This window comes from Gopherus flavomarginatus, chromosome 4, assembly GCF_025201925.1.
Source record: "Gopherus flavomarginatus isolate rGopFla2 chromosome 4, rGopFla2.mat.asm, whole genome shotgun sequence".
NCBI classification, from domain to species: domain Eukaryota; kingdom Metazoa; phylum Chordata; order Testudines; family Testudinidae; genus Gopherus; species Gopherus flavomarginatus.
In genome coordinates, this window is record NC_066620.1 from 214328911 (window position 1) to 214354549 (window position 25639).

Here is a 25639-nt window from a genome sequence, read left to right on the forward strand (position 1 = left end):
AGCGAACCCCCATGCCACGGACTGCGGAGGAAAGGATGAGGGAGATCATGCACCTGGGAGCTGGGCTGAAAGCTGTGGTCCTCAGGCCACTGCTGCGGCTTGAGCTCCCTTCGCTAGCGGGAGCCGGAGCCGTTCTGTGGGCTCAGCCACTAGATTGCACTCAGATACGCCACGCCAGTACGTTTCCTACGGGCCTATAGGAATTAGAGATGGAAAACGGCCCCTGCGGGTCCCATCTCTCCCCAGCCCCGGTGACCAATCCGGGGCTGATTGCTCCTGGCAGTTCCCTAACTCCTCAGACCCTGCACTAGCCGCTAGGCTGTGCTTCCTCTAAGCTCCTGCCTTCCTGGGTAATTTCAGGGAGGTTTCCAGCACCCTGTGCCTTCTGCTTGGGTCTGTAATGGGATATCCCAGCCATGGGTGCCAGGCTGGGGACAGCACCTGCGGCAGGGAGCATCCTGGGCTCTCCATGGATCCTGCACCTTTTGAAAGTCTCCCCCAGAACTAGGCAAATATATACCAAGGTGGTGATGGAAGTGAAGCCTCTAGGCTCCTCATGCCCTCTCCTGTCTGTTTCCTAGACTCATCGGCACGTTCCGGATGGTGCTGCAGAAGGTGGTGGAGGAAGGCCAGCTGGAGGTGACGGACACGTTAATAGACGACAATAACTCTGCCATTCAGGTGGGTGACACAGAACAGCGGCCACTTTCTGCCTTTCTGTCCTCCGGCAACATGCACATGGGGCACCGCTGCCTCCTACTGGGGGGAATGGCAGAGCTGCATGAGTGCACGTGAGATTGTTGCCCTCTAGTGTCCACCCATGCACCGGACTCTCCAAATCTTGGCAGCCTTTCCCCGTCAGTCCTTATTGATTTCTGGTGAAGGCTCATCCAGGATCAAGAGGTATGAAACTGTGGATGTGTGTCTGCACCTTGAGCTGGCAGTGGAATTCCCAGCTTGAGGAGACACACCTGTGCTAGCGCTGATCCTGGTAGCAAGCTGAAAACCGAGTGGAATTACACCCCAGCTCGAAGTGCAGACATACCCCATTTCTGGGGTACTTTCAGACGATGCGTAAAACCTGGTCCCGTGGCTTTGTCAGAGCCCTGAGCTCGACGCTGCTGCAGGGAATGGCAGAATAGGTCTGCAGGGAGCTAACGTGGCCTGTCAAATGCACATTGGTGCAAAGTGCTCCCCAGAAAGCAGAGCAGAGCGCACCATTGCTGGCAGACTAGAAGCCTGGGAATAAGGACTTGTAGACCCTACTCCGTCCCAGCCCTACAGTCACCTCTGTGCCCTGGGCAATGATGAAACTTCCCGCTCTTCCACACCATGTAGGTAGGGAAACCATGTTTTAATGATTTGGGACCTGATCCAAAGCCCACTGAAGTCAATGGGAAAAATTCCTCCTGCCTTTGGGTCAGCCCTTGGGTTTTTAACCCGGTATTATTGAAATATATTTGTCAAACTGAATCAACAGCTGTTCCCTGCTGAGATGAGGCTACATGAGACGCTTTGAAGTTAAGTGATTTCTGCATAGGTGGCACCGGAGTCTTCCGTTTGGGGAGGTTTACACACGAGCACTGGCAGCTCCCTAGAAGTGTGGGGGGGGTACCCCACTGGCATCTGGACTAGGGCCCTGCCCCAACTCTGCCTCTTCCCCCGACACCCCCTCACTCTTCTCCACCTCACCCCCTGCCACTCGCTCCTCTCTGCCTCTTCCCCCAAGGCCCATCCACTCGCCTGCCCACTCCTTTGTGTGGCAGTCATGGGGGCTTAGGGGGAAGAGGCGGAGCACGGGCAGGGCCCTGGGGGAGGAGGCAGAGCGGGGGCAGGGCCTCAGGGCAGAACATGGACAGGGTCACAGTCTGGGCACCATTGGCCCCCCCACTTCTAGGGAGCTTCGCTTCTGGCACTCCAAAGTTGGCAGGCCGACGTGCCTCCAAAGGGTTGGATCAGAGAAACCCCCTTGGGACTGCTACCTGATGTGCCTAGGCTACCTCTGAGCCCGTTTTACCTGCCAGCTCGGGACTCCAGAACCCTGCCTTGTTTGAGCCAGACACGCTAGCCTGCTGCAAACACAGATCCAAATCTGAACCACGTCCCCCACAAGCTGCAGGCTGAACTGAAAACAGCTTAAGAAGTGCTCCTGTCTCCAGCACTCAGATGCCCAGTTCTCAGTGGGGTCTAAACCCAGTGGGGTCTAAATCCATTTTACTCTGTATAAAGCTTATACAGGGTAAGCTCATAAATTGTTCACTCTCTATAACACTGATGGAGAGATATGCACAGCTGTTTGCTCCTCCCCCTCCCCCGGGTATTAATACAGACTCTGGGTTAATTAATAAGTAAAAAGTGATTTTTATTAAATACAGAAAGTAGGATTTAAGTGGTTCCAAGTAGTAACAGACAGAACAAAGTGAATCACCAAACAAAATAAAATAAAACACACAAGTCTAAGTCTAATACAGTAAGAAGCTGAATACAGACAAAATCTCACCCTCAGAGATGGTCCAATAAGTTTCTTTCACAGACTAGACTCCTTCCTAGTCTGGGCTCAATCCTTTCCTCTGATACAGCCCTTATTCCAGCTCAAGTTGTAGCTAGGGCATTTCTCACGACTGCAGCCCCCTTTGTTCTGTTCCACCTCCTTGTATTTCTTCTGCACAATGCAGGAATCCTTTGTCCATCTCTGGGTCCCCACCCCTCCTTCTAAATGGAAAAGCACCAGGTTAAAGATGGATTCCAGTACCAGGTGACATGGTCGCATGTCCTGTGAGACCCCAAGCCTTCATTCCTTCCAGCCTGACTCACTGGAAGGCCTGCAAGCAAACGGAGCCATCCACAGTCAGTGGTCCTGGTTAATAGGAGCCATCGAGATTCCAAGCCACCATTAATGGCCCACACTTTGCATAATTACAATAGGCCCTCAGAGTTATATTTCATATTCCCAGTTTCAGATACAAGAATGATACATTCATACAAATAGGATGACCACACTCAGTAGATTTTAAGCTTTGTAATGATGTCTTACAAGAGACCTTTTGCATGAAGCATGTTCCAGTTACATTATATTCACACTCATTAGCATATTTTCATAACATCATGTGGAGTGCACCGTCACAGAGGTGACCCATGCTACAGCTGCAGCATTTGTTCTCCTGCACGGCCAGCCTTTCTCCCCAGGCCTCTTATACACACTGTCCATCATCTTCTGAATTAATTCTATGCAGAAAGGCTGGCGTTTTGAAAACCAGCTCTATATAATTCCCCGATCAATTTAAAAAACATCAGAGGAAGTGCTTCCGGTGCTAGCCAGCTGCTAGCAAACATGAGGACTAAGAGACTAGGAAGGTGATTTCACCTCTGTGTGCGGCAAGGGTGAGAGTGATGCTGGAATACTGCATCCCGCTAAGGTGTCCAGTCCTTAAAATGGCTGTTGAAAAATTAGAGAATGAGCCAAAAGAATGAGTCGAGGGCTGGAGAAGACACCTTGCGGTGAGAGACTTAAAGAGCTCGATCTATTTAATTTACCAAAACGGAAGATGAAGAGGTGACTTGAGCACAGTGTGTAAGTAGGGTGGGAAGCATTTGGTTTTTACTAGTAACATCGATTTCACCATACCCGTGTAAGCAGGGAATGGCCCCACTATTGTGGAGAACTTTCCTGGCTTCTGCACTACCCCGGTGAAGTGGGCTAGTGAAAGGATCTGAGTCCTCACTCCCGCTCCCTTTACCCAGAGGCCTCCCTGCCCTTGAGGGCTCCCTTTCCACTCTCCTGTCTGTCAGAGTCCTTGTAACCCCCACAAGGCTGGGCCCAGGATTCCTGGGGGCCTTGACTCCCAACCCCGCTATGGTCACCCAGGACAGGAGCTAGGGTGTCCCCACTCCGAGGTATCCTCTCTGCACTGGGCACTTCCCTGACCCACTGATCATTTCATACAATTTAAAGCAAATACAAGTTGTTTAATTAACAATTAATTTAAAAAAAGAATAAGGAAAAATGGGAAAGGTTACAGGAAAACACATCACGCTGCTCCATGGCATGGAACATTACAAACAGTGTCTCCGGACATCAAGGCAGTTCAGTCTGTTCCTTGTAGGTCCCAGGCCTCCTTCTCAGGCCCTGGCTGTGCTGCAGGGATGCTGCGGGTTGGACGCTTGCAATATTGGTGGCCACACACCTTTGGGATTTGGGTGGTGGGACCCTTCTTCCCAGCATCAGCCCCCCGTTGGGTTAAGAACCCCCTCCCTGACTGGCCTGCAGGGCCCCTTGGCTGGGGTTGTCTTTCTGCACTGAATCCTTTGCCCAAGGTCCCCCCTTGGCTGGCCCCAGCTGGTCACCACACCTGGCTCTCTGGCTGGTACAGCTCTGCTCCCAGAACAGCTTGGGCCCTGCTTTCTCCTTAGCTCGACCCCACCCTCTCTGACCCAGACAATTCCAGCTCACATGGAGGCCAGGACCCCCCCAGCCTCCTGACTCCCTGATTAGCCTGCCTGCCCTGTCAATCAGGCTCAGAGGTTGAGGCTGACCTGGAGCATTGGCCTCTCCCCAATCTTTTAGTGTTTGGAGGTAGCCAACCAAACCACGCCCCTGAATGTCAGTAAGGGGGCAAGAATCCTCTTATACCCACACCAACCCAGGGGAAGGTATTTCCACCTGGGGACACTGACAGGTAGGCAGCGTAAGAGAAATGCTTCTTGAGGACTTATTAGTTTGATGGGAGGATATTTACTTTGTATGTTTTGGCCTGTGATGTTTAACTGTTTATGTTTTGATGGGTGTAAAGTTTTCACTTTTGAAGCTCAGTGTCTCCTGTCATTAAATGATTCTTGTCTGATCTCCCACATTGTCTGCCCCCCTCTAATTTCCTGCAGCTGTGAAAACTTAAATTGATAAAAATAGAGGAAAAAATGCTTTAAAACCCACCATTTTACACAACTATGAAAATTTAAATCACTAAAAACAATTTTAATGCTTAAAAATAAACATCAATATTATCCATGGAAATTGTTTTAAAAAAATTGAATTCTGCCAAGCCTGAATATAACCCAGGGATGTTGTGGGGATTAATGAGCCAATGTTTGTGCCATTCTTAGAAAAAACATATAAAGCCCTAGCGCCAATACCAAAGCCCTAGCGCCAATACCAAACTATAATTCCTGGGAATTTGGCATAAATGTTTGGCAGACAGAACAATAGAGTGAATAGCATCTCAATCCCCCATAGGTCCCTCAGTAAGTCCTTGGAGTCGCATCCTGTGTGTTCGCGTGTGAATGAGAGAAACACATTTGATATGTAGCTAATATACATATTCCTGGGTTCATACCACTTGCTTTGGGATAACAAGATCACCTCCCTGGAATATATTGTCCCTAAAGTGCTGACGCCCTCTGTCTGAACTCTTTGTTCAGGTCCCGTTCATCCGGGCTGTGCAGGACTTGCTTGCGTTGGTGGGTGGATATAGTCTAAGTAGGATTTTAGACTCGCCTTTTCCCATGTAGTATCCATGGCAATTTCTTATGACAGAAAGGACAATTTAGCCATGTAAATTCTTTCAAAACCCTGTTTAGCCCCCCCGTTGCTGCAGCTCCAGTGACTGTGTTAAACAAGGGGAGAGGCTGGGTTCTCTAAACCAGTGGTTCTCAACCTTTCCAGACTCAGCCGTGTGAAGCCCGAGTCCCGGTGCCCAGGGCTGAAGCGTGTAACTTAGCATTGTGGGGTTCCCAGTGGCATGGGGCTGCAGGCAACTACCCTGCTTGCCACCCACTAATGCCAGCCCTGCACGTGCGACCTCCCTAAACCTGCCCCACGAGCCCACTGGGGTGAGAAACACTGATCTAGATGAGTTGATGTACCCCCTGCATACCACCAGAGCACCCGTGCCCCTGCTTGAGAACTGCTGCTCTAAGCACACATCCCATGGCGCTCTGCAAGGGATAAGGCAGCAGCGATGCAAGTCCTGTGAACAACTCTGGACTGAGTAGCTCCTCTCAGAGCTGACCATGTAATCACCAGAGCTGGAGAGACACCCATTTTCTCCAGGCTTTGAAAGATGCTGTTTCCTTTATCAGTCACAGAAATGCGTCGAATTGCAACACGGATTTACTAAAGGTAGATCGTGCCAAACCAATCTGATCTCCTTCTTTGAGAAGGTGACGGATTACTTAGATAAAGGAAATGCGGTAGATATAATTTACCTAGATTTCAGTAAGGCGTTCGACACGGTTCCGCACGGGGAGCTGTTAGTTAAATTGGAAAAGCTGGGAGTGAATATGAAAGTTGTAAGGTGGATAAGGAACTGGTTAAAGGGGAGACTCCAGAGGGTCGTATTGAAAGGTGAACTGTCGGACTGGAAGGAGGTCACCAGTGGAGTCCCTCAAGGATCGGTTTTGGGACCGATCTTATTTAACCTTTTTATTACTGACCTTGGCACAAAGAGCGGGAATGTGCTAATAAAGTTCGCGGATGACACGAAGCTGGGGGGTATTGCTAACACGGAGAAGGACAGGGATACTATTCAAGAAGATCTGAACCATCTTGTAAACTGGAGTAATAGAAATAGGATGAAATACAATAGTGAAAAGTGCAAGGTCATGCATTTAGGAATTAATAATAAGAATTTTGGATATACGTTGGGGGCGCATCAGTTGGAAGCGACGGAGGAAGAGAAGGACCTTGGGGTACTGGTTGATAGCAGGATGACTATGAGTCGCCAATGTGATACGGCTGTTAAAAAAGCAAATGCAATTTTGGGATGCATCAGGCGGGGTATTTCCTGCAAGGATAAGGAGGTGTTAGTACCGTTGTATACAGCGTTGGTGAGACCCCATCTGGAATACTGTGTGCAGTTCTGGTGTCCCATGTTCAAGAAGGATGAATTCAAACTGGAACAGGTTCAGAGACGGGCTACGAGGATGATCCGAGGAATGGAAAAACTGCCTTATGAAAGGAGACTCAAAGAGCTTGGCTTGTTTAGCCTGGTCAAAAGAAGGCTGAGGGGGGATATGCTCGCCCTATATAAATATATCAAGGAGGTTAACGTTAGGGAGGGAGAGGAATTATTTAAGTTTAGTACTAATGTAGCCACGAGGACGAATGGGTATAAACTGGATATTAGGAAGTTTAGACTTGAAATTAGACGAAGGTTTCTGACCATTAGGGGAGTGAAGTTCTGGAATAGCCTTCCGAGGGAAGTAGTAGAGGCAAAAGACTTTCCTGGCTTTAAGACAAAGCTTGATAAGTATATGGAGGGGATGTTATGATAGGATCGTTAATTTGGGCAATTGATCTTGAATTACCACCAGACAGGTCTGCTCAATGGTCTGCGGGGAGATGTTGCATGCGATGGGTATTGAGTTGCTGCGGAGAACTCCTTCTTGGGTGCTGGCTGGTGACTCTTGCCCACATGCTCAGGGTTTAGCTGATCGCCATATTTGGGGTCGGGAAGGAATTTTCCTCCAGGGCGGATTGGCAGGTGCCCTGGAGGTTTTTCGCCTTCCACTGCAGCGTGGGGCACGGGTCGCTTGCTGGTGGTGTCTCTGCAGCTTGAGGTCTTCAAACCATTTTTGAGGATTTCAATAACTCGGTCCTGGGATAGGGGTTGTATAAAATTGGATGGGTGGGGTTCTGTGGCCTGCCTTGTGCAGGAGGTCAGACTAGATGATCAGATTTGTCCCTTCTGACCTATGAGTCTATGAGTCTCTGAGTCACCTGCAATTTTGGACAATCCCCTAGGGGGACCAGAGGGAATCAGACGCAGAGCTGTTTCCGTAGCATAGTCAGAGCAGCGGGCTGGGAGCCAGGAGACCTGTTCTCTGCCACTGACTCTCTGAGTGACCTTGGGCAACTCACATCCCATCTTTGTTTCTCACTGTCCCTACGTATAAAATGGGATAATGATCGGAGGCGACTGATTTTTTTTAATGGCTTTTTGATCAACATGAAATGTTCTTGGTGATCAAATTTTTCCAGCTCTTCACTGAAAAAGCAAATCAGTAAAAAATTGTGAGGGTTCTTTTTGTTTTTTTGGTTTACAAAAACAGAAACATTTTACTGAGAACCAATTTTTATTTTTTTTAACTGAAAACACATTTTGAAAACTCATTTTCCCCCAGGTTTTAGTTTACATTTTTTTCATAGAAAAACAAACCAAAAAAAGTGGCAGAGAGTTTTTTTAACTTGAAAATTTTCTAAATTTCCTTCAGGACATAATTAGCATTTTTTTGACTAGCTCTAATAATGACACTCAGCTGTCTCCTCGAGGAGCTGTGAGTAGATCCCTGAAAAATACAGACAAAACATTTTTTTCTGCTTTTTGGCTACATTTTTCAACTTTTCGCTTTCACAACTAAACCCCTAAGATTGGATCATAAATGAGTATTTCCCACAGAAAGTTTCATTTAGATAACAAAATCGATTTTCCTATAAAAATATCTTTTTTGGCCAAAACCTTTTGACCATAATGTTGGGAATTAAGTGATTGTTTGTCAAATGCTCTGAGGTCTGCTGGTGGGAAGCAGAGTCCACATCTTTGCATCCTGGTGACTTCTGCATCACTTGATCACTTGCAATCTCTAAATCATGACTGACAATGCTGCAGCTCAAACAGAAATCAGGGGTGTGATGCAGTGACAAAGAAAGGCCAATGTGATCCTTTGAGCCTCTCCTGCTGTGGCATCTTCCAAGAATTTCACAAGGCACATCTTTCTTCATGTTACTTTTGTCCTGCTTTGAGTAGGGGGTTGGCCTAGATACCTCCTGAGGTCCCTTCCAACCCTGATATTCTATGATTCTTTGACTCCAAACCTGAGAGGATCAGGGAGATGATTTTGACCTCTGTCCATGACATTGGTGAGACCAATACTGGAATAATACATCATGTTTTGATGTCCACATTTTAAACTGACCATTGAAAAACTGGAGAGGGTGCAGAAAAGAGCCACAGAAATGACTGGATGGCTGGAGAAAATGCCTTACAGTGAGAGACTTAAGGAGCTCAATCTGTTCAGCTTTTCAAAAAAAGATTGAAAGGTGACTTGATTACAGTGTAAACACACCTTCGAGGGGAGAAATACCAGGTACTAAAGGATTTTTTAATCTAGCAGAGTAAGGCAGAACAAGAACCAATGGCTGGATGCTGAAACCAGGCAAATTCAAATTAAAAATAAGACACCAATTTTTACCAACATGGGTGATTAACCATCAGAGCAAACGACCAAAGGAAATGGTGGATTCTCCAATTTTTTGAATCCAGACTGGCTGCCATTCTGGAAGAAGCATTAGCCCAGTGAGACTCAGACCTCCGTGTTTCAGGAGCCAAATTAGAGACCAGCGTTACCCAAAAGAGCCCCAGGAGTGGGAATTCATTGCTTCATTTACTATAGCACAGTATCACGTCGTCATATTTAAATAGTATGACGGGGGAGATATTTAGTTTATAACATGGGCAATGGATATCCATGGCCAAGCTGTGGCCCCGCCCATGCTCTGCCCCAAGGCCCCACCCTCGCTCCCCCTCTCCTCTGAAGCCGGCAGGCACTCAGCTTTGAATGGGGTCCTAGCAGATGGGGGGCAGGCAGGTGGGGTGGGGCGGGGGGCTAGCCTCCCCAAAGTGTGGGATTCACCCACCGTCTAGATATATAGATATATTATTCTCACAGCAAATAAATTAATAACCTAGTGCAAGTTAACTACTTAATTGCTTAATAACCTAGTGAAAGCATCCTGATTGGTTAATAACTTAGATTGGTTAATAATTAAATCACACTGTGTTTTAATATCATGTGCTGCAAAGAGCTGCCGGAGCCTCAGTCTGCGTATCACTAATTTAGCCAAACGCCCGGTGGAGGACTCAAGGCAGGCTTCAGTGGGTGACATTTTTCTGGCCTGCATTACATGGGAGGTCAAATGAGATGATCTAATGGTCTCTTCTGGCCTTAGTATTTAGAAATAAATCTTCTTACCTGCATGCTCGCGCGCTGGCCTCACTCGCTGAGTGTGTGTTTGGTTTGTGTTCCAGACCAGCGTCTCCATAGAGATCAGGTACCAGGCCATGGATGGCACCGTGGGCACCTGGAATGATGGGGAATTTCTGGAGACTCCCAACTCCCGGTTGGAGGGCGAAGGCCCCTTGGAGACCGAAAGCCTGCTCCCTGGGCACCGGCAGGGCTCTGCGGTGTCTTCTGGCAAATCCAACCCCAGCCTGAAACCGGCAGAGAGGAACTTCAGGAGGTAACGTTCCACCCGCGGCACCAACTTGATTCCCAGGCACTGCCCGGTGTGGGCAGAATTCTTGGCATGAGCGTGCAGTGGCAATGTGCCCTCCTCAGTATGGCTACGGAGGGGGAGATACAAGGCCCTGTTTGTCCTTGTTCATAGCTCCACCGTCTCCATGTAACAGTGCAGCAAAGGCAGACAGATGGACGTGCTAGTGCAGATGCGTCTCCCCTCCGCATTGTGGCTGGATTTGCATTTCCAGCCTCGTATTCACCCTGTTCATTTTAAACAGGTCAGTGTGCGTGGCAGGACGTGGCTGCAGCTGCTTCTCCTCCGCCTCGAAACTCAGGCCAAAGAAAAGGGGCTGTGAGACACAGGAGAATTAGCCTGACAGACTCACTCTGGGATTCCTGCCTCCCTCGGGGCTGTGCCTCATGTTCAGAAGCCAAGCACCGCCCCGAGACTAAGGCCCCACCCCTTGGAATAAGACACATTGTCCAGGCTGCTTCAGTGCCGGACTCTGCCCATGCATATCGAGAGATGGCCCCTGAAAGAGACATTGGTTACAGGCTAATTACGGGGGGAACACAACATTTGTCTAGATACTGCGCTTCTAACAGACTGCAACTGCAGGCCTAAGTAGAAGGGAAAACTGGGGTGATATTCGCTGCCACGAGGTGGTAACTGTTGGCAATGCAGATGTGTTATGGCATAGATGTTGGCATAGAAAGTACGCTTATTAAGTCTGCGGACGATACCAAACTGGGAGGGATTGCAACTGCTTTGGAGGACAGGGTCAAAATTCAAAATGATCTGGACAAATTGGAGAAATGGTCTGAGGTAAACAGGATGAAGTTCAATAAAGATAAATGCAAAGTGCTCCACTTAGGAAGGAACAATCAGTTTCACACATACAGAATGGGAAGAGACTGTCTAGGAAGGAGTATGGCAGAAAGAGATCTAGGGGTCATAGTGGACCACAAGCTTAATATGAGTCAACAGTGTGATACTGTTGCAAAAAAAGCAAACGTGATTCTGGGATGCATTAACAGGTGTGTTGTAAACAAGACACGAGAAGTCCTTCTTCCGCTTTACTCTGCGCTGGTTAGGCCTCAGCTGGAGTATTGTGTCCAGTTCTGGGCACCACATTTCAAGAAAGATGTGGAGAAATTGGAGAGGGTCCAGAGAAGAGCAACAAGAATGATTAAAGGTCTTGAGAACATGACCTATGAAGGAAGGCTGAAGGAACTGGGTTTGTTTAGTTTGGAAAAGAGAAGAGTGAGAGGGGACATGATAGCAGTTTTCAGGTATCTAAAAGGGTGTCATCAGGAGGAGGGAGAAAACTTGTTCACCTTAGCCTCCAATGATAGAACAAGAAGCAATGGGCTTAAACTGCAGCAAGGGAGATTTAGATTGGACATTAGGAAAAAGTTCCTAACTGTCAGGGTAGTTAAACACTGGAATAGATTGCCTAGGGAAGTTGTGGAATCTCCATCTCTGGAGATATTTAAGAGTAGGTTAGATAAATGTCTATTAGGGATGGTCTAGACAGTGTTTGGTCCTGCCGTGAGGGCAGGGGACTGGACTCGATGACCTCTTGAGGTCCCTTCCAGTCCTGGAGTCTATGAGTCTATGAGTCTATGAGTCTAAAACCCAGGAATATAACCCGGTGCTGGGTGCGGTTTCAGACCTGGAGGAGAACAAACCAGTGATCGGCAGCTTGCTCTGGGGTATGATGTTTACACTGCCCTCTCACTGGGGTTCCAGGTGACGCCTGCAACACACTGGTTTAAACGTAGCTGGGGGTGAGGTCTGTCCCATGCAGACACGTGCGCACAGGAGGCGTTCAGCAGCCATCAGGAGAGCAGCTCCAACAGTTCACTGAGAATCGGTTAGGAATTAATTGGAAATGTCGGTCATTGCTGGGCCAAAGTAGCTGGTGATTTCCTAGAGACTAGTTATCCCAGTTCCTGGGCCTTGGTGTGGAGCTGAGTGTTAAAGCAAATCTGTTACTGAGGTTTGTAATGTGCCCGGGGGGAGCAGGAAATGCAAATATAATGAAATAAGTTGTGAGGAGGATTAGGCGACTGGCTGTTGGTTAGGCCTCTTCATATTGGATGGGATTGTAATGCTTGGCATTTATATAACGCAGGCATAGGCAACCTATGGCACAGGTGCCGAAGTCAGCACACGAGATGATTTTCAGTCGCACTCTCACTGCCCAGGTCCTGGCCACTGGCCTGGGGGGCTCTGCATTTTAATTTAATTTTAAATGAAGCTTCTTAAACATTTTTAAAACCTTATTTACTTTACATACAACAATAGTTTAGTTCTATATTATAGACTTAGAGAAAGAGATCTTCTAAAAATCTTAAAATGTATTACTGGCACGCAAAACCTTAAATTAGAGTGAATGAATGAAGACTTGGCACAGCACTTCTGAAAGGTTACCGACCCCTGATATAGCACCTTGAATCCCAAAGGATCCCACAGCATTTCACATACAGAGTACAGCACCACTGACATGCAGCCACCTCTGGGGTGGGATCTGGCAGCTGAGTTACAGCGACACTGACATGCAGCTGTGTCTGGGTTGGGAGCGGCAGCTCAGTTCACAGCAAAACAGATGCTCATCTACCACTGTGAGGTGATGGACATGGTGTAAGCACCTAGCTAGATGGATCAAATGGGGATATTTTGGTCTAGAGTATAGGACAAGCTCTTGCACCTTTGAACTTTTAACATGCACCCCGAGCAGATGGGGCCTTGGTTTTCTGATGAGACTGTAACCCTCTCAATTACCTGGGCTTTTCTAACAGAAGGATCCAAGTTCTATCCCTGGTAGATACTGTTCCAAGTAGCCATTGTATGTGACATAGTGGTAACTATGCAGTTTTCCTGGTGTGTCCCCTCTCATAAATCCTCAACAGGATTTGAACTCAGAACCTTCCATACTACAGCATTGGCCTCTACCCCAGAGCTAAAGGAGTAACTCCTCCAACACATGTCAGCAGTCAGCCACTATCCACTATGAGGCTGTATCACTAGAGACAGACCCAACACGCTTTATGAGCACGTTACACTTACAGAGCCGTAGATTTATTCCTGTACAATTGGTCCTCAGCCTCCCTGAACCCTTCTGCATCAGTGTCAGAAATTCTTCCTCCTGATCCAGTGCATGTGCTCGGAATAGCTTAATGTTTAGCTGGCCAGCCAGGAAGGAGGAGACGTGCAGGCAGAAGTGCAGTCTGCTTTGGAACAGATTTTGCTCTGTACCCAGTCAAATCCCCATTAAGCTCTTGCCAGAGTTTGTTTGCTGTGTTGTTTTGCACTAATCTGACTCCTGCCGACTCCACACTCCTGGGGCGGCCGCTCACAGAGACCGTTACGAGGCACCCAGCACTGTTCACCCCAGTGACTAAATGTCCCAGCCAGTTTGGATGAGAGCCAGGCCTATGCACATGGGCGTGAAGATGAAATGACAAGTGAATTTGAGACTCACGGGGTTGGGCGGCAAAGGCATGGACACCCGAGTTTGCATGTGTGCGGAGGGACAGGAGGTGAGGAGCAGTGCCTGGGTTCACGCACGCACGAACGGGTAGGGGGTGCTCACAAGGGAAGGTTAAAGAGAAGAGACAATTAATCCCATCTAGGTAACCCTGCATTGGAAGCTGGCAGCAAGACCTAGGGCTGGGTGAAGAACACATTTTTCAGTTTGTTGGCATTTCTGAACAATTGGGTGGGGGACAGAGAATTGTTTCAGGTGGAACAGAAAGGGAAATTTTTAGAAATTTTCAACAAATAGAAAAGTAAAAAAAAAATCACTTTGGGGTGAACAAAAGGCTGCATTGGGACTAGGCGCATTTCTTCACATCTGACAATTTTTTAAAATTAAAAATGAAAGGAAATGCCAAAGCCAAAAGTCATTTTGAATTGAAAAATTGACAAGTTTCCATTTTTTTCTGGATTTTTTTCGGGGTTTTTCAGCTGAAACAGTTCAGCGACATAACCACAAATTGACGAAATGTCTCAAGGTCCCTGAGTTTTGATCCGAAAGTTTCACCTGGCTCTAGGGAGGGCCCAAGCCAAGCCCTCCCCAAAGGGAGCCTGGTATCGGCAATGAACCCAGGTGGGCTGGCGGTGGTGCCAGAAGCAGGAAGGACGGGAGCTGATTTCCCAGTGACTTAGTGGAGTGCACAAGGCTGGCACAGAGAGAGAAACGGCCTGCCTGGCTTTGGAAACCAGCTGTGGAAATCGTTGAGGGAGAATAAAAATTCAAGGCAACCTAGAAAGAGAAACTAGGGGCCTGTGCCCTTTTCGGCTGCTATATGGGGGTAAAGGAGAAACGGAGCTCCTCATTCTCACGACCCGAACCCACCCGCCCCAGCAGCTGGCGCTAACGGGACCTTCAGGCTGTCAGTCTCAGCAGAGAGGCTGGGGCTGAATGGGCCATGGAGGGTGAATTCTCGAGGCAGAGGATGGGGGAAGCTGATGCTCCTGTTCTCGTTCACACCACCGGGAACCTGGAGCGGCTCCACTGAGTGGTGCTGAACGTCCAGGGCATGGCTGAGACCAGGATCAGCTCCAGCCAGAGAGGGAAAGACCTCAGGGTCCCAGTCCCCTCCTGAAGCCAGATGCAGCCAAGTCAGTGGCAGCTGCCACAGCAGCACCAGGTTCTGCCTCTGTGGAATAACACCTGGGTGCGGATTGCACCCATTTTACACACCCGCCGGAGGCAAGTTACACACAGCCAGAGGGCTCTTCGCAGCCAAAAGGGCTAGGGCCGCCGGGCCTGATTCTGGTTTACACTGGCATATCTGAGAGCAGGAGCAGGCCGAGGGTGTTTGTATGAGCTGTCTAGGGTGACCACACAGCAAATGTGAAAAATCAGGACAGGTGGTGGGGGGTAATAGGAGCCTATAAAAGAAAAAGACTAAAAAATTAGGACTGTCCCTATAAAATCAGGACGTCTGGTCACCCTAAAGCTGTCATTTATGGAGGTGCTGACAGTGACTCCCATGTTAAGGTGGCCCAGAGAGCTGACCGAACCTGAATAGATAGAAAACAGCTTGGAGGATGGGGGCTTGAGTCACCACTGCAGTACTTCTACTTCACCCCGTGGCAGCTCCGAGGAAACTGTCATAACATGGGGTCACCCGGTGTGAACCCAGCCCTGTTGGGGACCTGAGGGAAACAGCTCTCAGACCTCCAAGCTGGGATCTGCTCTCTCGCCCCTCCTCCCATGCGGGCAGGGCCCTATTCCCTGCTCTATGATACGATCCTTCCGAAGGGCCCTCCCTGAATGTGGCACCGTGCAGGGTATATCCAGAGCGACACAGCACCTCTCCCAAGCGAGACGAGTGAGATGCTAGCTTTGCAGTGGCCAATCATGTGCCTTAGAAATAGATCAGGTTTGTAGGATTTAGACCCATATTCCTTTCCGCAAAGGCATTTTAAAATCGCTCCAGTTTTGCAGCAAAGGGCCAGTCTGGTGTCTCCCATATAGCTCACAGATTCAGCCACATGCTCTGTACTTATGCTGTCTAGTTTTTCTCTACAGATTTGTCTCCTACGTGACCACTTAAGGAGGAGATTGTCCTTCCCTCCTAGCAGAAGGCTGAGGGAGGATGCTCCCGGAGGCTCAGAAATGCTCTGGCAAGCAGCTAATTTGCTCTGTGAATTGGGCTGTGTCCTGTGGATTTCCAGTCTAATTGAAACAATAGATCAGTTTCCCAGCTCAATACACTGCACATTTTTTTGGATGAGGAAGATGCTAATGGATTTAAAAGAGAGCTAGCACTGCTGTTTGTCAAGTGTGCACTTTGCGTAACAGTAGCTGGGGTTTAGTAGCCAGCAGGGGGAGGGGGGTTGATTTATAATCTCTACACAAGCAAGTTCAAATCCTGGAACAATCAACACCCATTTCCATCCTTCTGGCAGAGGTATGCGCAGAGCCATGTAGCTTACAATAGATCAGCTGTTCCGATGAGAGCTTCTAAATCAACGTCTGATCTGCTCCATATGGGCTGTAAAGATGCCAGAGAAGGAGCTATGCCCTAGGTCAAAATTTCCTTTCTTTTCTCAGTGTTGTGTATTGTTGCTGTGTGTCCTCTGGCTCCACCCCAGAGCTGGCTGCATTTTGGTGGGGCTGAGTGCGATTGTTCTGGGTGACAGAGGCTGTGTGCAGTCGATTGGAGTCAGACACAAAGTTAACAGCCCAGCTAGTGCCGGAGTCGGAGCTGTGGGATTCGAAGGCTAAATTGCACTAGGACCCAGTGTTAGCACCATTAGGATGCAGTCTGCCTCAAAACATCAGTGCCCCCTAGTGGATGGGGGAGTCAATCTCTGCTCGAACAGTTCCTAAGTCTCCTACAACAGCCCCATAAAGTTTGTCTTCAGTTACTCCCATTCAGAGATCACTAAAATGCCCTCCAGTGACCAACCAACTGCATGGCCCTTATTGCTCAGAGGGGCTGAGTCCTGGGGAGCTGCTGATGCCTGGGGCCCCTCAGGATCGAGCCCCGGCTCTGTGCATGAAATAGGAGTATTTTAGCACCCTCCTTTTTTTTCATGATCACAGCTAATGCAGGAGATGAGCTGGGCTTTCCCTGGTTTGGTTAAGGGACGAAGAAATAATGACAAGGTGGCAAACTACCAACTGTGACACTTTCCCTAAGATGGGAGGTGTTAGGCCTGCTGTCCTGAAAAAATCAGACATGGATAATTCTATCCTGTCTCCCTTAAATCACTCTGGCTCTGCAGCATTGCCCCATGCTCACTGCTAACCAGCAGCCACCTGCCACGTCAGAAGTAGCTACATTTCAATGCTGGTTCCTGTACGCAGAGTCTGAAAAGTCTTTGGGGTCAGAGGATGCCACTGTAGCAGCCTGCGTGAATGGTAAAGCATCATTGAAATCAGCAGCAGAACTCCCACTGACTTCAGTGGGACCGAGGTTTCAGCCAACGCACCCCCTCACGGCTGAGATTCGGGAATTGCGCCAAAGCACACAATATCCAGCAGCCGTCCAAGCTGAGGGTTTGCAGGCTGTCCTTGCCTTGCCCTGGTCCACCTGCACCCTGGCAACCCAGCAGCTGCGTTATTACCAATGTCACTGTCACCGTCGCCCCGAGGGCCTGCTGCCCTCGCTGGCTGAGCTGAGGATTGAAAGCAGCAGGCTGACGTGTGCCGCGTTGCTGCTCCCAGGTCTGAAGAGGACGACATGTATTATCACAGCGAGGACGAACTCCTGGGCGAGGTAGACAACCTGAGCCAGGGCTCCCTCAACACGAGGTATCAGGCCAGGTCGGGCCTGGGTCGTCAGGTTGCAGTGCGCTGTGCTGTGCTGTGCATGGTGTGTCCTGTCACAAAGGCTGGGGCTTTCCCTGCTCGCCTGCCCACCATATCCAACACGAGTTGGGGACGTGGCCCTGATGAAGCCACTCTGTTCTAACAGAAGTTCAGAGGACAAGGTTTGTGTGTGTGTGCGTGGGGAGGTGTCTCTGGAGCTGTAGATCCATCCGCCCTTCTGACACTGGTCCCAGTGCAGCCAGACCAAGGGTGACCAAACACTCTTCTCAGCTGATGGCTGTGGGATGTCCCGTGTGAAAGAGCTGGAGCGCTCAGCCCGGCTATTGAGGGGGACGCCCGCTCTCCAGTCACCACCATCAGTGCCCCCTTCAGCAAAGCAGCCCAGGGCTGAATGAGTCGCGAGCCTGAACACCCCGTCTGACAAAATGGCAAAAATGGTAGAGCCGGCCCCGAGGCACGGACTGCGGTGCGCGCTTAAAAATTTTTTAGTGATAGGGGAGCGCAATCAAAAAAGTTTGGAGACCACTGACCTAGATGACTTACCGTAGCACTTTTCAATGTGATGGTCTGTCTCCACTAGGTGGCACTTCAATCACGTGTTTCCAAAGCACCTGGTGCATTTTACCTGTAATTCCTTCTGCCGAGCGCTGGATTCTGTGGGGTGCAGGGGGCGCAGGGGCATAAGGCGTCTCTTTCTTCCTGCCCTCAAGCTGCCCTGGGCAGGCCATCCCTGAGTGTTACAGCTTAGCTCTCCAGCCAGGGCAACTGCCCCACTAGAACAGGGACAGGAGGCAGGCCACAGAGGGAGGGGCAGGCTTCTGAGCTGCTCCATGGACTTGGGGAGCCTCCTGGGGCTGCTCTAACTCACGGCAGGCCAGAATAGCTAGAGGTCCAGCCCATGCTTAAAGCGGGGATTGCGGGGAGGACGGGCATGTCTTCCCTGTGCTGCCCTGCACCGGCTGTTGTACCTCCTTTACGCCACTGGAGTAAAGAGACCATGGGAGGCCCTGGGGACCTGGATTCTATTCCCATCTCTGCCGCTGACTTGTTGTATCACCTTGGGCAAATCACTGCCGTGCCTCAGTTTCCCCAACTGTCACATTATGCTGTGAGCTCTAGTGGTGAAAAGTACCAAGCATTGGTATTAAAATCGTTACTGATTTTGACAAATAGGGAGGATCTAGGTGAGAATTTGAAAGTGGAAGGCAGCTTGGGTGAAAGTGATCATGAAATGGAGGAGTTCATGATTCTAAGGAATGGTAGAAGGGAGAACGGCACAATAAAAACAATGGATATCAAGAAGGCAGATTTTAGCAAACTCAGGGAGTTGGTAGGTAAGATCCCATGGGAAGCAAGTCTAAGGGGAAAAACAACAGAAGACAGTTGGTAGTTCTTCAAGGAGACATTATGAAGGGCACAAGAGCAAACTATCCCCCTGCATGTGGCAAGAGACCACCCTGGCTTACCCAGGAGATCTTCAATGATCTGAAATGCAAAAAAGCATCCTACAAAGAGTGGAAACTCGGTCAAATTACAAAGGATGAATATAAACAAATAACACAAGTATGTAGGGACAAAATTAGAAAGGCCAAGGCACAAAACGAGATCAAACTAGCTGGAGACATAAAGGGTAACAAGAAAACAGTCTACAAATACATTCGAAGCAAGAGGAAGACCAAGGACAGGGTGGGTCTGTTACTCAATGAGGGAGGAAACAATAACAGAAAATGTGGAAATGGCAGAGGTGCTTAATGACGTCTTTGTTTCAGTTTTCACCAAAAAAGTTGGTGGTGATTGGACGTCTAACATAGTGAATACCAGTGAAACTGAGGTAGGATCGGAGGCTAAAATAGGAAAAGAACAAGTTAAAAATTACTTAGACAGGTTAGATGTCTTCAGATCACAGGGCCTGATGAAATACATCCTAGAATACACAAGGAGCTGACTATGGAGATATCTGAGCCATTAGCGATTATCTTTGAAAAGTCGTGGAAGACGGGAGAGATTCCAGAAGACTGGAAAAGGGCAAATCTAGTGCCAATCTATAAAAAGGGAAATAAGTACAACCCGGGGAATTACAGACCAGTCAGCTTAGCTTCTGTACCTGGAAAGATAATGAGGCAAATAAGCAATCAATTTGCAAACATCTAGACGATGATAAGGTGATAAGTAACACTCAGCGTGGATTTGTCAAGAACAAATCCTGTCAAACCAACCTGAGAGCTTTCTTTGACAGGGTAACAAGCCTTGTGGATGGGGGGAAGTGGTAGATGTGGTATATCTTGGCTTTAGTAAAGCTTTTGATGCTGTCTCGCATGACCTTCTCATAAACAAACTAGGGAGATGCAACCTAGATGGAGCTACTATAAGGTGGGTGCAAAACTGATTGGAAAACCATTGCCAGAGAGTAGTTATCAATGGTTCACAGTCATGCTGAAAGGACATAATGAGTGGGGTCCCGCAGGGATCTGTTCTGTGTCCGGTTCTGTCCAATATTTTCATCAATGATTTAGATAACGGCATAGAGAGTACACTTATAAAGTGTGTGGATGATACCAAGCTGGGATGGGTTGCAAGCATTTTGGAGGATAGTATGAAAATTCAAAATGATCTGGACAAACTGGAGAAATGGTCTGAAGTAAATAGGATGAAATTCAATAAGGGAAAATGCAAAATACAAAATGGGCAATGACTGCCTAGGAAGGAGTACTGCGGAAAGCGATCTGGGGGTCACAGTGGATCACAAGCTAAATATGAGTCAGCAGTGTAACACTGTTGCAAAAAAAGAGAACATCATTTTGGGATGTATTAGCAGGAGTGTAGTAAGCAAGACACAAGAAGTAATTCTTCCACTCCACTCCGCGCTGATAAGGCCTCAACTGGAGAACTGTGTCCAGTTCTGGTTGCCACATTTCAGGAAGAATGTGGACAAATTGGAGGAAGTCCAGAGAAGAGCAACAAAAAGGATTAAAGGTCTAGAAAACACATGAGCTATGAGGGAAGATTGAAAAAATTGGGTTTGTTTAGTCTGGAGAGGAGAAGACTGAGAGGGGACATGAAAACTGTTTTTAATTACTGTGACAGACCCAAACCAGTGGGGTACAGGAGTCTGGTAGAGGGCAAATACACTGGTCACTGGATGAGTAGTTTTCTGTTCCCTGAGTGACCAGAGCAAAGGCTGCACTAGAGTAATCAGGAACTTGCTAGAAGCAATTAAGGCAGACAGGCTGATTAGAACACCTGCAGCCAATCAAGGCAGGCTAATCAGGGCACCTGGGTTTAAAAAAGAGCTCACTCCAGTCAGGGAGGGAGGAGCCAGAGGAGAGGAAGTGTGTGTGAGGAGCTGGGAGCAAGAGGTGCAAGGAGCTGAGAGTGAGAGGCTGCGCTGCTGGAGGACTAAGGAGTACAAGCATTATCAGACACCAGGAGGAAGGTCCTGTGGTGAGGATAAAGAAGGTGTTTGGAGGAGGCCCTGGGGAAGTAGCCCAGGGAGTTGTAGCTGTCATGCAGCTGTTACAGGAGGCACTATAGACAGCTGCAATCCACAGGGCCCTGGGCTGGAACCTGGAGTAGAGGGCGGGCCCGGGTTCCCCCCAAACCTCCCAACTCCTGATCAGACACAGGAGGAGTTGACCCAGACTGTGGGGAAGATCACTGAGGTGAGCAAATCTGCCAATAAGCGCAGGACCCATCAAGGGTCACAATACATAAAAGGTTGTTACAAGGAAGAGGGAGAAAAATTGTTCTCATTAACCTCGGAGGCTAGGACAAGAAACAATGGGTTTAAACTGCAGCAAGGGAGCTTTAGGTTGGACATTAGGCAAAATTTTCTAACTGTCAGGGTGGTTATGCACTGGGATAAATTGCCTAGAGAGGTTGTGGAATCTCCATCATTGGAGATTTTTAAGAACAGGTTGGACAAACACCTGTCAGGGATGGTCTAGACAATCCTTAGTGCTGCCATGAGTGCAGGGGGCTGGACTAGATGACCTCTCGAGATCTCTTCCAGCCCTATGATTCTACCATTCTATGATAAAGATTTAGGCATCAGCACTGGATCTTTTGGTCTCATCCATCCATTGTTCTACCTTCCGACGGTTTTCATCTGGGGACGTCGCTGGCTGTAGCACCAGTGGTTTTGCTGGCTTGGGAGGCTGCGAGCCAGATGGATCGAGGAAATGGATGATCTGAGTAAGGGGGAAGAAAGCCATTAAAACACAAAACCGACCCCCCCACAAGCCAGATTGAAATAGCCTCACTAATTTGAGCTGCTGTGCGCTAAGCTGACCCCTCTGAATATGTTTTTTTGAACCACTTCTGTTGTATCCCAGCAAATGCCAGGCCCCCATCCCAGAAACGCTGACGTACTTTACTTTACGCTCATGGGGAGTGTAGCGGGGTGAACGCCCGCTCCAGCCCTGAAAGGGTGGGAAAAACCCTGCAGAGGGCTGGGGCTGGGGGAGGGAGCAAAACTCCAGCTGAAGTGGAAGTGGCTGCAGCTGGGGCCACACCCCAAACTGAGCAACTGGACCTTAAAAGGAGGCCAGGGCAGCCAGAAGCTGAGCAGTCTCACTCTGACTGGAAAGAGATGCAGGTCTGGCTGCTGGGGAAACTTACTCAGGGACCTAGAGGGAGGCAGGGCTGGGGAAAGGCCTTGGGAGCGGGGAAGCCCCAGGCCAGCAACTCGCCAGGCTGCAGGGCCTGGTCCTAGGCCCACCTAGGTATTGGTGTTGCAAAGGGGCAGCCTGAGGTGGGTAAAGGCAGCCAGTCCAGACCCCTTGTCCCCTGTGATGATTGGCTGATAGACTGCAGTCTGCCCCAGGGCGTGGGGGCTAGACAGTGACTGGCAGTAGCCATGACTGAGGTGATGTGGGGATAAGGGGTGGGGGTTCCCCTGGGTGAGGAGACCCAGAGTGGGGTACTGCCAGGGGGAGCAGCACCCAAGACAAGGGCACCGGGGTCCAGGAGGGACATGGGGGGCCAATGACACGCGGGACACCTGGCCTGCAGAGGGTGCTCTGATGACTGGTGAGCTAATTCCCAAGATGACCAGAAGGAGGTGCCACAGGGGTGAGTCCCCGCCTCGTTACAGGGAGACTCGCTGAAGTCTATGGGACCGGCTCACATGCTACAAGTTAAGCAGGTGCATGAACGTTTTTGGTTTGCAAGCTCTGGTGGTGTCGTTATTTGCTTTGCAGTGTTTTCATTTGCTTTGGGAGGGGCTGAGTGCACTTTCAGACGCCTGAAAAATAATGACAAGTCATCCTGAGGATCAGGTCCCCACAATGGCGTTCTCAGCTGGGCGGGCCTGAGCCAGACTTACCAAGGATTCCCTCTTTCTTGGGCTCCCAGCCCATGTCCAGATGTCATTGCCGTTTGGCATATGTTTTACCCAGAATGCACAGCAGGGCTGGGTGCAAAGCTCTGGGAAGAAGCAGAAAGTTTGCTGGGAGTGTATGCATGGAGTTCTTTCCCTGTCTCGGTGTGCTATGTGCATGGTTCTTTCGCAGTCAAATACGTGTCCCCCTTTAGCAAGTAATGATTATAAAAGAGAGAGACCCTCTGTGACTGACTCTTTTTCATTGTATTTTTGGAACACCCTAGCCTGGGAGAAGATGCCGAAGAGGAGAATTCTGGGTAAATACCTGTGTGGATGTGTGGGAGAGGGAACAAAGACTGTCGGACTTGTAGACCTGGCTCCCTTGAGCAGCTTCCCAGCCATGCTGACAGTGATGGCGTCAAAGCCTCTCTGCCTCTTTCTCAAGGGCTCCTTATTTAAGACAGAGCCAGAATGTCAGAGCAGCAAGTGGGCTGCCGGCTAGCACAAAACAAGAGACCAAAAACCATAACCTGATAACTGTTTGCCTTTAAAAATGCATGGCGGGCACGGAGCTCTGTAGCCGACAGCAATCTGGTTGGAGTGAATTATTGATGCTTCCCTTTCTTTTGCTGTGCTGGCGCAGCCAAGTTGCGTCCGGCTGCTCCGTGAGGTTGACCCGTTGCTAATTAGCTCAGTGAGCCGTTTCCTTCCGAGCCAGGGAGCCGAGTGTGAACTCATTATGCGAATGCACAGGAAGGAGGCTGTACGATAGGGGTTGTTGAGCCCTGGTTACAGATTCTTGCAGCAATTTGGTACCATTTAATGAACCCCCTGGGTGTGTCTGTCAATATTTATATCTGGATTTAGAGCCCCTGTATTCAGTCGTTCATTTATAGGCTCGAGCGACGCCTTCTGAGATAAATAGGACTTCGTTTCTCAATGCAGACTCTTTTTCTGTGGGCTCAGGTTTGCATTCACAATTTCAGGCACAACTGGGTAGCATCTCCATTTCACTCCCTGGCTGTGCTCACACACCAGCTCACTGTACTAGCACCTCCATGCAGCTCAATTGCAAAGGCAAACATTGTCAGTCAAATGAATTGCTCACAGTCTAGGCATCCACCAGACGCATGCAGAGACTGTAGAACAACAGGAACCGAGAGGATGTTTGCTATGAATGAACCACAATTCAATCCAATGTTCTGAGTGTTGTAGTCTGGTCTTGGGAGGAGAGGAGTTACAGATGGGAAGGACTGAACCGGGGCATACAGTCCACCCTCATCCAGGCCAGGGCATAACTGTTCCCAACAATCTCTTCTCCAGGGATTGGTCTTAAATGATTGAGCAAGTATCCTGTTCAGCCATGGAATCACAGTCCGTCTTACACAGGAGGCATTTATTAAACAAATACAAACTATTGACACAAATAGGCCAGCTTCTACACAGCTTAAGTCCCAGCTTTGTCTGTGTTGTTAACCACAAACCACACTCTGCCTATAACTCTGTAGAGCACACAGAGCTATCTAGTGGCTGGGTAATATGATTACAAGTAAACGTTTCATTACAAGACACAACATTGTAGATTGTCTTGCTAAGTGCAGATCTGGTCTGGCAAGGGCAGATCTGACTGTATCAGTCCCAGTGACGTGTCCCAGGGATAATGGTTTTCTTGCTCTTGGTGGGTTGCTTTTAGATCTGACAATGTGATGTTGTTTCTTTCCCCCCTCCCCCACTTTCTGCATCTAACTCAGCAAAATGTCTGAAATGAGGAATAAACTCAATGATGGATACAAGTCAGTAGCAAGGTACCACTACCCTGGGGCTGGAGGGAGGCTGTGTGCAGTGTGGGAGGAGGGTTTTCTCTCTGACGCCACCCATCTTCTTATGCCTGTGCTGTTCTGGGTTGCTGCCACACACCACCAGTTCCACACCCCATGATCCTGCCAACCCGTATGACTTTGCATAGAAATACACTCAGGGTCTCAGTAAATCTGATTACCACCTGGCTTATCTGCTTGGCAGCCACGGGCAATGAGCTGGTATCCGCTTCCCCTGTGTCTTGGGTCTCAGAGCCACCACCTTAGCCCCTCTTGTTGGCATTCTCTGCCGAGGCCCCAGGATTGAATGAACCTAGAGATTGGACTATCCCAGGGCAGCATGGGGAAAGCTCGCACTGTGCCAGTGCTCTACATGTCCTGGGGCCAAAGGCCTGTGAACCAAGTGCCTTGTTCAGCAGCAGGAAAATCACACCCACGCTGAGTTCCGAGGGGTGGCTGGGGACAGGACAGAGGCACAAACCCTCTTTTGAGAGAATTTCCGTTCCGTGGGAAATTCCCATATCTCAAAACCTTTTTCATCTTGACTCACACAAGCAGATACTACGAAATTTCTCGTGAAACAAAAATTTGGAACCATTTTGATTTGGAACCATTGAAATGCTCTGGTCTGTCTTTGTTGTTTTGATTTATTTTGTTTCATCTCTTATATTCTACAGCATTAAACAGATTATAGAGCTAATAAACACAGCCTAATAAACCTAACGAAATAAACATAATGAACACAACCAATCCTGCATCTCGGTGCTGACGGGCTCCTGAGGGCTTTGCCGACTTGCACCTCCAGGCCCTGCAGTTCGGGGGCTGGGGGTTACACAGGAGAGGGAGGGGAGAGGCCTACACTTGGCAAGCCATTGGGGGTAGTAGGCTGAGCTATGGGGGCCAAGGCGGTACCAGAGAGCTGGGAGGAGGTTCCCCCAGGCAGTGTTGGAGTCTCAGCCTAATGAGTGCTCTGG

General features: G+C 49.0%; 1 protein-coding gene across 10 annotated transcripts in view; it reads left to right on the plus strand.

Annotated features, from left to right (window-relative positions):
* Positions 1 to 25639, plus strand: part of OTOF (otoferlin) — a 206911-nt gene that overhangs the window by 86855 nt on the left and 94417 nt on the right. For all 10 annotated transcript variants that reach the window (XM_050948699.1, XM_050948692.1, XM_050948695.1 and 7 more), the window contains exons 4-5: positions 582 to 681; positions 10023 to 10234. In XM_050948699.1, the coding sequence (XP_050804656.1) occupies positions 582 to 681; positions 10023 to 10234 (312 nt within the window). The remainder of the gene's footprint in view (positions 1 to 581; positions 682 to 10022; positions 10235 to 25639) is intronic.